Consider the following 14,038-nt stretch of genomic DNA (forward strand, 5'->3'; position numbering starts at 1 on the left):
TGTGGCCTATTGCAGCACTACTTAAGGTTTCACATGGTAGGCTATTGGAGAAAATACAGAGGCACAGGATTGAGGGAGATTTAGTAGTTTGGATTAGAAACTGGCTTTCTGTAAGAAGGCAACGAGTGGTGGTTGATGGAAAATATTCAGCCTGGAGTCCGGTTACTAGTGGTGTGCCTCAAAGATCTGTTTTGGGACCACTGCTGTTTGTCATTTTTATAAATTACTTGGACGCATAGGTGGATGGGTTAGTGAGTTTGCAGATGACACTAAAGTCGGTGGAGTGGTGGACAGTGTGGAAGAATGTTGCAGGCTGCAGGGAGACTCGGATAAACTGCAGAATTGGGCTGAAAGGTGGCAAATGGAGTTCAATATGGATAAATGTGAGGTGATTCACTTTGGAAACAATAATAGGAAGGCAGAATACTGGGTCAATGGGAAAATTCTTTGTAGTGTGGATGTGCAGATGGATCTTGGTGTCCATGTACATAGATCCCTGAAAGTTGCCACCCAGATTGATAGTGCTGTTAAGAAGGCTTACGGTGTGTTAGGTTTTATTGGGAGAGGGATTGAGTTCCGGAGCCGTGATGTCATGCTGCAACTGTACAAAACGCTAGTGCAGCCTCATTTGGAATATTGCGTACAGTTCTGGTCACCCCATTACAGGAAGGATGTGGAAGCATTGGAAAAGGTGCAGACGAGATTTACCAGGATGTTGCCTGGTCTGGAACGCAGGCCTTATGAAGAAAGGCTGAGGGACTTGGGTCTGTTCTCAGTGGAGAGAAGGAGGCTAAGAGGGGATTTAATAGAGACATAACAAGATGATCAGAGGATTAGATAGGGTGCACAGTGAGAGTCTTTTTCTGAGGATGATGACGTCAGCTTGTACAAGGGGCATAGCTACAAATTGAGGGGTGATAGATTTAAGACAGATGTCAGAGGCAGGTTCTTTACTCAGAGAGTGGTAAGGGTGTGGAACGCTCTGCCTGTCAATGTAGTTAACTCAGCCACATTAGGGGCATTTAAACAGTCCTTGGATAAGCATATGGATGATGATGGGATAGTGTAGGGGGAGGGGCTTAGACTAGTTCACAGGTCGGTGCAACATCGAGGGCCGAAGGGCCTGTTCTGTGCTGTATTGTTCTATGTTCTACTTTTTAAACATCTTTGGATTACTCCCACCAGGGACTTCTCTCTCTAGCTACAGGTAGTTCTTCTAGAATGCAACAGTTACGTTCTCGTGTGACGTCACACTCTAAAAAGCCGCCGTCAGAAAGTGCTATGGAAAATTGCTGTACTTGTACAGCAGTAAGTTCATGTTATCCAAACAGTGTCCAGTTCATCAGTTGCATTGCCACCAATTCGCATTCACAAAAAGTATATAGCAGAACTAACTGCTTTTTTTATTTTTACCCAGACTGACTTTGTGTCTTGATCACCAGTATTGATCTCATTTCTCACTCATGTACAAATTCTTCTTTTCCAGCAAAACTACTTTTCCTTCCTGCCTATCATTCTGAATAATTTAAGTAATAAAGATATCCCAGGTGTGGACAAGAAGGAACTCTTGCCCTTGGTGGAAGGATCAATGACCTGGGGGCCATATATTTATGGTAAGGGGCAGGAATATGAGGGCAGTGTCAATTCAGAGCTCAATGCCTATCAGGGTGGTTGAAACAGAGACCCCCATAAGGTTTAAGAAGTATTTAGGTGTGCCGTTGTGCTAAGTCAAAGAAAGCTATGGGCTAAGTGCTAGAAACTGAGATTAGAATACTTAGGTAATAAAATGTGAGGCTGGATGAACACAGCAGGCCAAGCAGCATCTCAGGAGCACAAAAGCTGACGTTTCGGGCCTAGACCCTTCATCAGAGAGGGGGATGGGGGGAGGGAACTGGAATAAATAGGGAGAGAGGGGGAGGCGGACCGAAGATGGAGAGCAAAGAAGATAGGTGGAGAGGGTGTAGGTGGGGAGGTAGGGAGGGGATAGGTCAGTCCAGGGAAGACGGACAGGTCAAGGAGGTGGGATGAGGTTAGTAGGTAGCTGGGGGTGCGATCGCAGCCGCACCCCCAGCTACCTACTAACCCCATCCCACCTCCTTGACCTGTCCGTCTTCCCTGGACTGACCTATCCCCTCCCTACCTCCCCACCTACACCCTCTCCACCTATCTTCTTTGCTCTCCATCTTCGGTCCGCCTCCCCCTCTCTCCCTATTTATTCCAGTTCCCTCCCCCCATCCCCCTCTCTGATGAAGGGTCTAGGCCCGAAACGTCAGCTTTTGTGCTCCTGAGATGCTGCTTGGCCTGCTGTGTTCATCCAGCCTCACATTTTATTATCTTGGAATCTCCAGCATCTGCAGTTCCCATTATCTTAGAATACTTAGGTAGTTGGTTTTGACTGGTGCAGACTTGATGGGCCAAAGGACCTTTTTCTGTGCTGTAGTCCTGTTTGGCCCCCCCTGACTAACTAGTCCTCTGTTCTTATATTTGCAAGGTGCTGAAGACCAGAATGGCTCTGCGAAAGACTGGACAATATTCGGGGGTAGGAGACTGCATCAAGAAGATTATGAAGAGGGAGGGGTTGATTGCATTTTACAAAGGTTATATTCCAAACATTTTGGGCATTATCCCCTATGCTGGCATTGACCTTGCTATCTATGAGGTAGGTTCAATACAAAAATCTTGAACATTTCCTATTATTTGTTATCTAATTGAAGGTGGGCCAGTTATCATTCATGTGTCCCTCACAGTTCGATACACTGTAATCTGAATAAATGTTCAACGTCCATCAGCAAGTGTAATTTGGTAACGTGCCAATTGACCAAGCTGGCCGAGCCCTGCAGGACATTACCAGACTGGGCCTATGACAGGTGATGAGAGAACCAAAGGTTTGAATAGGACCTCATACTCATTAATCTGCTTAGCATTGATGTGCCTGTCCGTAACTGTCTTGCTATCATTATGAAAATAAATTCTGCTCACCACTACCGTCTTAAGAGCAATTAGAGATGGACAATAAATCCTGGTCTTGTCAATGATGCTCACATCTGTGAATGAACAATGAGAAACAAGGCCGATGGGGAGAAATTGTTTCTCAGAGTTGTGTCTTTGGAACTGTCTTCCCAGAAAGCAGTGGAAGCAGAATTTTTGACATTTCAGGTCAGGATCCTTCTCCAGGCCAAAAAGTCAACTTTCCTGCTGCCTGGTCTGCTGTGTTCCTCCAGCTCCACACTGTGTTATCTCTGACTGCAGCATCTGCAGTTCTTACTATCTCTGAAGTGGAATTTTTGATGTTTTAAAGGCTGTTTTCGATAGATTTTTGATAAATAAGTGGTTATTACGGCTAGCAGTAATTGGAATTGAGGTTAAAACCTGTGAATCAATGTTTCTGAATGGCAGAACTTACTCAGAGAGCCAAGTTGTGTGCCTCCTACTTCTAACTCTAATGTTCATATAATCTTTGCTCTGTGGGAAAAGGCAAGGCCAACAAAATCAAAGTTTGTGGAATGATTAAAGAGATAGAGTGAAGCAGCAAAATGGGGAGTATGACATGCCAGGTGGATAATACAAGTGAAAAAAGGGAAAAGGAATATTGGGCTTTATTGCAAGAAGTAAGAGTATAAAAGGAGAGACAGAGATCCAGGAAGTTTAATAGCATCAAATTGAAAGAAATACATGCAATGTGGCAAAGCTTAGCAGTAAGTCAGAGGATTAGGAAATTCTTAAATCCAAAAGGTGACGCAAAATAGTGCGAGAAACTAAACTTTTGAGGGTGAACTTCAATTAATAAAGAACAAAACAGTGAGGGCTTCTTTAAATATATGAAAAGGAAGGGCATCTAACATATGCCCCGTTCAAAATGAGGCTACAGAGTTCACAGATGCACTGGAATAGGGGGTCCTCATGCATGAATCACAAAATGCAAACACACAAGTTCAGTAGGTAATACAGAAGCCAGTTTTTAAAAATTATTTGTTCAAGGTTGTGGACATTGCTGGTTGGGCCAGCATTAATTGCTTATCTTTAATTGTCCCTTGATCTGAGTGGCTTGATAGATTCATTTCAGAGGACAGTTAATAGTCAACTACATTACTGTGGTTCTGGAGTCACCTGTAGGCTAGGTGCAGATTTCCTTCCCCAAAGGACATCTGTGAAACAGATGGGTTCTTATTGTTCTTATTATTTCTGACGAAGGGTCTAGGCCCGAAACGTCAGCTTTTGTGCTCCTAAGATGCTGCTTGTCCTGCTGTGTTCATCCAGCTTCACACTTTGTTATCTTGAGTTCTTATTGATGATAGTTACACAGTTGCCATTCGGCCAGGTTTTTAATTTCACATTTTTATTGAATACAAATTACATCATGTGTCAGAGTGGGATTCAAACCTATGTCCCCAGAATTTAAAACTGGGATCTAAATTACTAGCTCAATGACACTACCACTGTGCCTCTGCTCCCCTAGATGGAATATTGGCATTGGAAAAACTCAGGTCTGTCAGCATCAGTGAGGAGAAATCAGAGTTTGCATTTTGTGTCCGATAATCCTTTTCCAGAAGTAATAGTAGGGAGGAAAAGGCATCTTCTCTCATGTCCTGAGCCTAAGCCCACACACCAGGGGCTGCTACAACATTGTCAGCTATAAATAGTTCCCATTAGCAACTAATCCAGTATGACCTTTACCCACTCATTTGTCTGTCCAACTGTTTTCCTCTCTCTTTGGGCTCTATCTCCACATATCATTTACTCTTTCCCCCTCCCCAACTTTTGCATAAATACCAACATTTTCAGTTAACTTTGTCTTCTCTCCACAGATGCTGCCAGATATGCTGAGTTTTTCCAGCAATTTCTGTTTATGTTGCTGATTTCCAGCATCCACAATTCTTTTGTTTTATTTTGGGAATGTTGGCATTTATTTTAAAGGGAATGGAGTATGGAAATCGGAAAGTCTTGCTAAAACTATACAAGTCACAAGTTAGATCACAGTTGAAATACTGCGATCAGCTTTGGTCCCTTGTCCACAGAACATTACACTGGGATTGGAGGCTATCCAGAGAAGGCAAACTAGATTGATCCGAGATATGGAGGGCACTTCTTAGGAGCAGAGATTGAATCAATTGTATTTGTACTTATCAGCATTTAAAATCCCAAAACATAGGAGCGGAAGCTTCTTAGAACATAGAACATTACAGCACAGTACAGGCCCTTCGGCCCTCGATGTTGTGCCGACCTGTCATACTGATCTGAAGCCCATCTAACCTACACTATTCCACGTACGTCCATATGCTTATCCAATGACGACTTAAATGTACCTAAAGTTGGCGAATCTCCTACCGTTGCAGGCAAAGCGTTCCATTCCCTTACTACTTTCTTGAATAGATAACCCTTGACTGGAATTTCTTCTGCCAGAGGGTAATGTATCGATGGAATTCTTCACCACAGAGGGAGGTAGAGGCTTGGTTGTTAAGTATATTCAAGGTTGAGACAGACAGATTTTTAATCAGTAAGGGAATCGCAGGTTATGGAACAAAGGCAAGAAAGTGACAGTGAGGACAGGTCAGACCTTTCATTCATTAGAGTTTATAAGGTTGGAAATTGCAGAGGTGCTGGCCATGGACTTTCACCCTTTCTTCATTTTAGGGTTTATACCAGGGTATTGGATAATTGCAAACATTGTAAGAATAATCCCAGTAACTACAGGTCAATTAGTTTAATTTCAGTGATGCTAAAGCTTTTATAAATTATCATTTGTAACAGAAAATAGTGAGACTGAGGAACTTTATACTCGGGTGTAATTATGATGTTTTAGGGAAAGGTGTGATAAGCGAATAAGGTATGTTGTCAAGCTTCTTCCCAGCTGTTATCAACCGATGAATGGACTCTCTAGGATTGAGTTTTGGAGCCATGAGGTCATGTTGCAGCTGTACAAAGCTGTGGTGCGGCTGCACTTCGAGTATTGCGTACAGTTCTGGTCACCGCATTATAGAAAGGATGTGAAAGGGTGTAGAGGAGATCTACCAGGATGTTGCCTGGTCTGGAGGGAAGATCTTATGACGAAAGGCTGAAGGACTTGAGACTGTTTTCGTTAGAGAGAAGACTTAATAGAGACATACAGATGATCAGAGGATTAGATAGGGTGGACAGTGAGAGCCTTTTTCCTCGGATGGTGATGGATAGCACGAGGGAGCATAGCTTTAAATTGAGGGGTAATAGATATAGGACAGATGTCAGAGGTAGATTCTTTACTCGGAGAGTAGTAAGGGCATGGAATGCCCTGCCTGCAACGGTAGTAGACTCACCAGGTTTAAGGGCATTTAAATGGTCATTGGATAAACATATGGATGATAATGGAATAGTGTAGGTTAGATGGGATTCAGTTTGGTTTCACAGGTCGGCGCGACATTGAGGGCCGAAGGGCCTGTTCTGCGCTGTAGTGTTCTACGTTCTATCAAATATCACTGATGTTGTTAACATTGACCTCGCCTAATGTACATACTGTGCAGTGTAACTTGTACCTCTCAGACTTTTTGATCTATGCATCCTTGCTTACTGTGATCTGCCTGTACTGCTTGTAAACAAAGCTTTTCACCATATTTTGGTACACGTGACAATCAATTAGCTAAGAAGAAGAAGATAATGGAGGAGGCTCATGTGGAGTATAAACATCAATATAGGACAGTTGAGTCAAATGGCCTGACTCTGAACTGTTCATTCTGCAAAGAAGCATTTTCTTGGGTGTTGTCTGTGTTTCACTTATCCAGACAAGTTTGCTTGCTCTGAATTTACAAAGTCTGTTTACTGAATTCTTTTTGATACCCTTTCAGACATTAAAGAAAACTTGGTTAAATAAATATGCCAAGGAATCTGCTGATCCTGGAGTGTTAGTCCTGTTAGCTTGTGGCACCGTATCCAGTTCCTGCGGACAGCTAGCCAGTTATCCACTAGCCCTGATCAGGACCCGGATGCAAGCACAAGGTAAGATAGTCCAATCTTGTTCTTGACTTTGGATTTCAGTAAAAATTACTTGGCTTAGACTGATCGGAGTATAGCTAACACCCCTCATAGATTCATAGCGCACAGTAAAGGCCCTTTGGCCCATTGAGGTCTGCACTGACATAACTGCCACCAAAAAGGCGCTAATTACAATTTACTGCACTAGTTCCATATCCTTCAATGTTATGATGTTTGAAGTACTCATCTAAATATTTTTTAAACGTTGTAAGGTTTCCAGCATTACCACCATTCCAGGGTGGCACGGTGGCTCAGTGGTTAGCACTGCAGCCTCACAGCACCAGGGACCCGGGTTCGATTCCAGCCTCGGGTGACTGTCTGCGCGGAGTTTGCACATTCTCCCTGTGTCTGTGCGGGTTTCCTCTGGGTGCTCCGGTTTCCCCTCTCAGTCCAAATATGTGCAGGTGAAGTGAATTAGCCCATGCTAAATTGCTCATAGTGTTCAGGGATGTTTGGGTTAGATGTGGGAAATGCAGGGGAATGGGTTTGGGTGGGATGCTGTTCAGAGGGGCAGCATGGACTTTTTGGGCTGAATGGCCTGTTTCCATACTTTAGGGATTCTATGATTCATTCCCACCACCCAGTGAGTGAAAATGTTTTTCCCAAATCCAGTCTGAATCTCCTGCCCCTTAGTCTAAAACTATACCCTCTTGTGATTGACCCCTCAGCAAAGAGGAACAGCTGTTCTCTATTCACCCTGTCCATATCTCTCTTAACCTTATACACCTCAATCATGTTCCCCCTTCAGTCTTCTCTGCTCGAAAGAAAACAATCCAATCCTATCCAGTCTCTCCTTATAGCTCAGTTTCTCCACCCCAGGCAACATCCTGATGAACATCCTCTGTCCACCGCTACTGCTATCATATCCTTCCTGCAGTGAGGTGACCAGAACTGCACACAGTACTCCAACTGTGGCCTGACCAATGCTCTGTACAATTCCAACATTACCTCCTTGCTATTATACTCTATGCCATGACTGATGAAAGCAAGTGTCTCATGTGCCTTCATAACTGTCCTCTTCATGTGTTCTGCCAACTTCAGGGATCTGTGAATAATTACTCCAAAATCCCTCTGTTCCTCTAAGCTACCCAGTGTCCTGCCATTCGCTAAATACTCCTTGTTTCTTCTTCCAAAGCGCATGACCTCATTATGGGTTAAATTCCATCTGCCACTGGTCAGCCCATCTCTATCTTCCTGTAACCTACAAACATTTTCTTTGCTAATAACCACTTTAGCAGCAGCAAATTTTCTTAACATCACCCCCACATTTCTATATCATTTTGTTTTATTTATTTATAACACAAACAGTAAGAGTCCCAGTACTGATCCTTGAATCATAGAATCCCTACAGTGTGGAAGCATGCTCTTTAGCCCATTGAGTCCACACCAACCCTCCAAAAATCAAGCCACCCAGAACCGCCCCCTAACCTATCCCTATGACCGTGCATTTCCCATGGCTAATTCACCCAGCCGACACATCTCTGGATGTTTAGCATGAGCTAATCCACCTAACCTGAACATCTTTGGACTGTGGGAGGAAACTGGAGCACCCAGAGGAAACCCATGTAGGCACAGAAAATATGTGAACTACAGTCTGTGGGTGGAATCGAACCCAGGTCCCTGGCACTCTGAGGCAGTATTGCTAACCACTGGGCCATGGTGCCTTGTATTACACTGCTGGACACCAGCCTCTGGTCATCCAAGCAGCCTTCCACCACTACCCTTTACATCCTATCATTAAGCCCACTTCTGATCCAGTTTGCCAAAGGTCCCTCAATTACATGTGCTTTAACCTTCTCAATTAGTCACCCAGGTAGAACTTTGTCAAGAGCTTTGCTAAAATCCATATAAACCACATAAACTGAACTTCACTCATTGTTCTATCCAGAGACTTTTTTCCAGGGCAGAAATGACTATCACAAGAGGGCATAATTTTAAGGTGATTGGAGGAAGGTGCAGGGAGGATGTCAGGGGTAGGTTCTTCATACAGAGAGTGGTGGGTGTGCGGAATGCACTGCCAGCGGTGGTAGTAGAGTCAGATACATTAGGGACATTTAAGCGACTCTTGGATAGGCACATGGAGGATAGTAAAATGAAGGAACTGCAGGTTAGTTTTGATCTTAGACTAGGATAATAGGTGAGCACAACATCGCGGGCTGAAGGGCGTGTACTGTACTATACTGTTCTATGTTCACACACTTGATGACATTTTCAAAAGCTTCTAACAAATTTATTAGGCGTGACCTCCCTCTGACAAAGCCATGCTGATTCTCCATAATTAAACCATGCTTTCCCAAGTGGGTATTAATTTGCTCTTTCAGAATTTTCTCCAGTAGTTTCTCTACTACTGTTGTGAAACTCACCAGTCTGTAAGTTCCTGGCTCATCTCCAGCACCTCCCAAAAAAGTGAAATCATATTAGTCATCCTTCAGTCCTCTGGTACTTGCCCTGTGGCCAGAAAGGAATTAAAAATTTGTATCAGGGCCCCTACAAAATCCTGCCTCACCTTCCACAGCAGCCTGGGATGCAGTTCATCCAGGCCAGGGGAGTTGTTTGTTTTTACGTCTAACAAAGCCTCCAATACCACCCGTTTCGTGTGTCAAATGGTCTCTTTTCCTGAATTTTATACCTACGTTCTCATTTTCCAGAATAAAGATCGAACGGAAATATTCATTCAACACCTTGCAGCTTCACGCAGAGGTAGCCCCCTTAGCCCCTGATGGACCCCACTCTTTCCCTGGTTAACCTCTTCCCTTTAATGTATTTATAAAACATGGGACTCTCCTTACTCTTGTTCACAAGTTCTTTATCATGCCCCCTTTCTGCTGTCCTGATTGTTTTATTGAGTTCCTTCTTGTATAGGACTTTGGTTCGGCCACATTTGGAGTACTGTGTACAGTTCTGGTCGCCACATTACCAAAAGGATGTGGATGCTTTGGAGAGGGTGCAGAGTAGGTTCACCAGGATGTTGCCTGGTATGGAGGGTGCCAGCTATGAAGAGAGCTTGAATAGATTAGGATTATTTTCATTAGAAAGACGGAGATTGAGGGGGGACCTGATTGAGGTCTACAAAATCATGAGGGTATAGACAGGGTGGATAGCAAGAAGCTTTTTCCCAGAGTGGGGGACTCAATTACTAGGGGTCATGAGTTCAAAGTGAGAGGAGGAAAGTTTAAGGGAGATATGCGTGGAAAGTTCTTTTCACAGAGGGTGGTGGGTGCCTGGAACGCGTTGCCAGCGGAGGAGGTAGACGCAGACACGTTAGCGTCTTTTAAGATATATTTGGACAGGTACATGGATGGGCAGGGAGCAAATGGACACAGACGGTTAGAAAATAGATGACAGGTTAGACAGAGGATCTTGATCAGCGCAGGCTTGGAGGACCAAAGGGCCTGTTCCTGTGCTGTAGGTTTCTTTGTTCTTTGTATTCATCTAGGGCTGCAGCTAAATTGCTTCCTTTGGACTTGCTAAAAGCCCTACACCTCTTCCTTATGCAGTCCTGAATTGTCCTAGACATCCGGGATTCTATGAATGTTTTGCTCCTTCATTTCCTTCTAAAGGGTACATGTTGGATCTGTACTCTCCCAGCTCCTTTCTGAATGTCTCTCAGTGCTGCATTATGAACTTACCCGTAAGGAGCAGTTCCCAGTCTACTGTGGCCAGACCCTACTTTAGTTCATTAAAATCTGTCTTTCTGCCCCCAATCCAAAGCTGTCTTTTGCAGCCCAGCATTTTCCCTGTCCAGAGCAATTTGACTCACACCGTGTTGCGGGCGCTCTCACCTAAATGTTTCCCTCGGCCATGTTGAACGCTTGTCCAGCTTCTTTGCCCAGAACCAGATACAGCACTGCATCATCCCTTGTTGGGCCTTCTATGCATTGATACAAAAATCCCCTCTGGATACATTTCAAAAAATCGACTACATCTAAACCCTTAACACTATGACTATCCCAATTTATGTTGGGAAAGTTTATAACCCCCAGTATAATCACCCGATCATTGCTCTTACACACCCCGTGAACCGTCTACATATTTGCTCCTCTATTTCCCACTGACTCTAAGGGGGCCTATAATACCCGCCCAGTAAAGGAGCTGTCCCCTTAACATTCCTAAGTGCTACCCACAAAGTCTCGGTTGAGTATCTCTCCTGATTGCAGTAATAATGCTTAATTAATAGTGCTACATCACCACCCTTTTTGCGCTCTGTGTCACCTAAAGATCCTCCACATGGAACTTTGAGTTGCCGGCCCATCTCTTCCCTCAACCATGTTTCTGTGATGGCAACGGTATCACATTTCCATGTGTCAATCCACACCATTAGCTCTTCAGTCTGACCGATGACACTCCTAGCATTAGATACTCAACATAAATGAACTCACTGTGACTTGCATCCTCGGTTGTAGCATGACGTCTTTGTTTCATTGATAATCTGTGTCCCTACCCCGCCGTCAGACCAGTTTAAACTCCTCCCAAATGCACTGGCACACAGTGCTAATCATTAGTCCCATTGTCTCATTTAGGATGGGACAAAGCCTGCTCCTGAGCTAACTTTGGCTTTTGTCTGGCCAGATTCCTGAGAATTGCTGATTTGTACTTGTTCCTTCTTCAGTCTGAATATTGCTTTCAGCATAATATTCCTCACATTTGGTGTGAAATTTGTTAGGCTATAGCTTTTGTTACTGGGCTATTATTTGAAAGAGCATTGGTTTTAGTCTCATTGTAGACAATCTGTGTTTAATTAAAAATAACCTGAAAGTAAAAATCTTGCAACAGTAAATACGACCGTGAAACTGTCAGATTGTTGTAAAAACTGACCTACTTTTAGGGGAGGAAGCTTGTCAGCTTTACCTGGTCTGGCCAACATGTGACTCCAATTTCACAACAGCTATTTGACATGGCCTAGCAAAGCCTGAACCTTTTATCAGCAGTTAAGAAGGCCCTGGTTCAGCAGCACCTTCGAAGAGCAACGAAAGATGGGCAGTATTGGACACAACCAAAGTCTAGCATAGGATATCAGAAGCTGAGGTTCACATTTTGTTGAATTCACTGTTAACAGAGAATCTGGTATCTTTGCAGCTTCATTGGAGGGATCACAACAGCTCAATATGATGGGTCTATTTCGAAAGATTGTGGCTAAAGAGGGTCCCTTGGGCCTCTACAGGGGTCTGGCCCCAAACTTCTTGAAGGTGATCCCTGCTGTAAGCATCAGCTATGTTGTGTATGAACACATGAAGACTGCTCTGGGCATCCAGTCCAGCTAATAGTCGCTACATCACTCCATAGCAAATTCCATTCGAAACTTCAGACACAGACTGGCGAAAAACGGTTCCCAGACCTCAGCCCAGATGCCATTCTCCTCATTCAGGACAGAAACTAGAAAACATTTCTTCACATAAAAAATGCCAGAAATGTGGAACTCTCCCGCAAAACAGTAACAGATGCTGGGCTGAATTCATCATTTTAAATACAAGGGCATGGTTTTTTTTTTAATTAGCCAAGGGCAATAAGGAACATGGAGCCAAAATAGGCAAATGCAGTTAGAATACAGATCAACAATGAATTCTATGACAGAGATGATTTGAGGGGCTGAATGGTCACCTGTTCTTGTGTTCAAGGCTAAGTGAAATGTAGGGATTGCAGAACCTAATTCTTGAAACACAGTATTTAAAAAAGTGCCTATGTGTCTAACATTAGAGCGGAACTGTGAGCCTGGACTCTAACAGAAAAACCTCACAATGAGCCTCACTGTGGGCCTTGACCTCAGCGCTGTTGAAATGTACATTCTAAGATACAATCCTGCCAAGTTATTCCATCGTGTTCACAAGTCCGCAGTTGATTTGGCTGTGCTTTTAGATCTGAGTGGCATCACCTTAATCCGGAGTTAGTCAAAGAATTGACATTTCAAGATGACATGCACTTTTTTAAAAACTCACCATCCACAGTCTGGTGGAATATTTACCAAATCATTCAGTGTCTGGGAATAAAATTAACTACATTTTCTTACCTTTGCTTTTATTGTGCAAGTTATAATCAGCTTTTGCTTCTGGAAAACAAACTCCAAGTCCAAATTATTTGTAACTATATTTTCTCTTCTGTCTGGGTGATGTGCCTCTCTAATGCATCAAGTTACCTAAAGTGATTTAAACCAGTGACAATGAAGGGAGAAGCATGATATTATTTTCCACACTGGGTTTTGCTTTGAATATGACTCATGCCATGCTGAGTCTTAAATGTATACCCCTGTCTTTGTTCTAATTTGAGAAAAGCTTTGAGTTAAAAAGATTTTGTGTATTGAGCAATTTTGAATTAGGTTGATGTCAGCTCCTGTGCTTTTATACTTTGTTACACTTTGTTGCATGGATTCTTTTAAAATCAATAAATTGCCTGATTATTTGTAACAGTTTGTGGCAATGTCTTAATATGATGGCCTGCTTTTTCACTCATACCACCTGATGGAAGGAGATGGCCCCATCTCCATTCCCGCACCAGCAAATTAATAGCTTTAACACACAATCCATCAGTCCCGGTCTGGGGGTCTTGTGCCATAGTGGTAAAATCCTTACCTCTGAGGCAGAAGGCCTGGGTTCAAGTCCCACTTATTCCAGAAGTGTGTAATAACATCTTTAAAGAAGCTGATTATGTCTTTCTCAAATATCTCAATCTAAATCCTTCAGAAGATCACAGACAAACCACTTACCCCCAGTGAAACCTTCACACACAAACCCACAACCTTGAATTGATACAGTTTCCACTCTCACAGATACAAGATGCTCAGTGAAAGGCAAATACAAGAATGATTCCAGGAATGAGGAACCTGAGTTGGAAATAATCTGAAGAAGTTGGGACCATTCTCCTTTGAGGGAAGAAAGATGTAATGTTTGTGGCAGTCGTTGGATGGTACTTTGCAAACTACATTGGTTCTACGTGTTGTGGGAATGGGATCTTTAATCCTTGTGAGTGTTTGTCGAGTGGCTGTGGGTTTATGGGCCACCATGATTCCTCAAGGTCTTAGGAGTCTTGTCAGTTCCAATATGTT

At 43.4% G+C, this 14,038-nt stretch overlaps 1 protein-coding gene across 1 annotated transcript in view; it reads left to right on the plus strand.

Annotated features, from left to right (window-relative positions):
* Nucleotides 1–13,394, plus strand: part of LOC125456018 (mitochondrial adenyl nucleotide antiporter SLC25A24-like) — a 60,542-nt gene extending 47,148 nt beyond the window's left edge. The window contains exons 8-10 of the mRNA XM_059648214.1: nt 2,492–2,659; nt 6,816–6,966; nt 12,079–13,394. Of these exons, the coding sequence (XP_059504197.1) occupies nt 2,492–2,659; nt 6,816–6,966; nt 12,079–12,263 (504 nt within the window). The 3' untranslated portion in view covers nt 12,264–13,394. The remainder of the gene's footprint in view (nt 1–2,491; nt 2,660–6,815; nt 6,967–12,078) is intronic.
* The last annotated feature ends 644 nt before the right edge of the window (nt 13,395–14,038 follow it).

The sequence above is a fragment of the Stegostoma tigrinum genome, chromosome 8 (genome assembly GCF_030684315.1).
Source record: "Stegostoma tigrinum isolate sSteTig4 chromosome 8, sSteTig4.hap1, whole genome shotgun sequence".
Taxonomy (NCBI): Eukaryota; Metazoa; Chordata; class Chondrichthyes; order Orectolobiformes; family Stegostomatidae; genus Stegostoma; species Stegostoma tigrinum.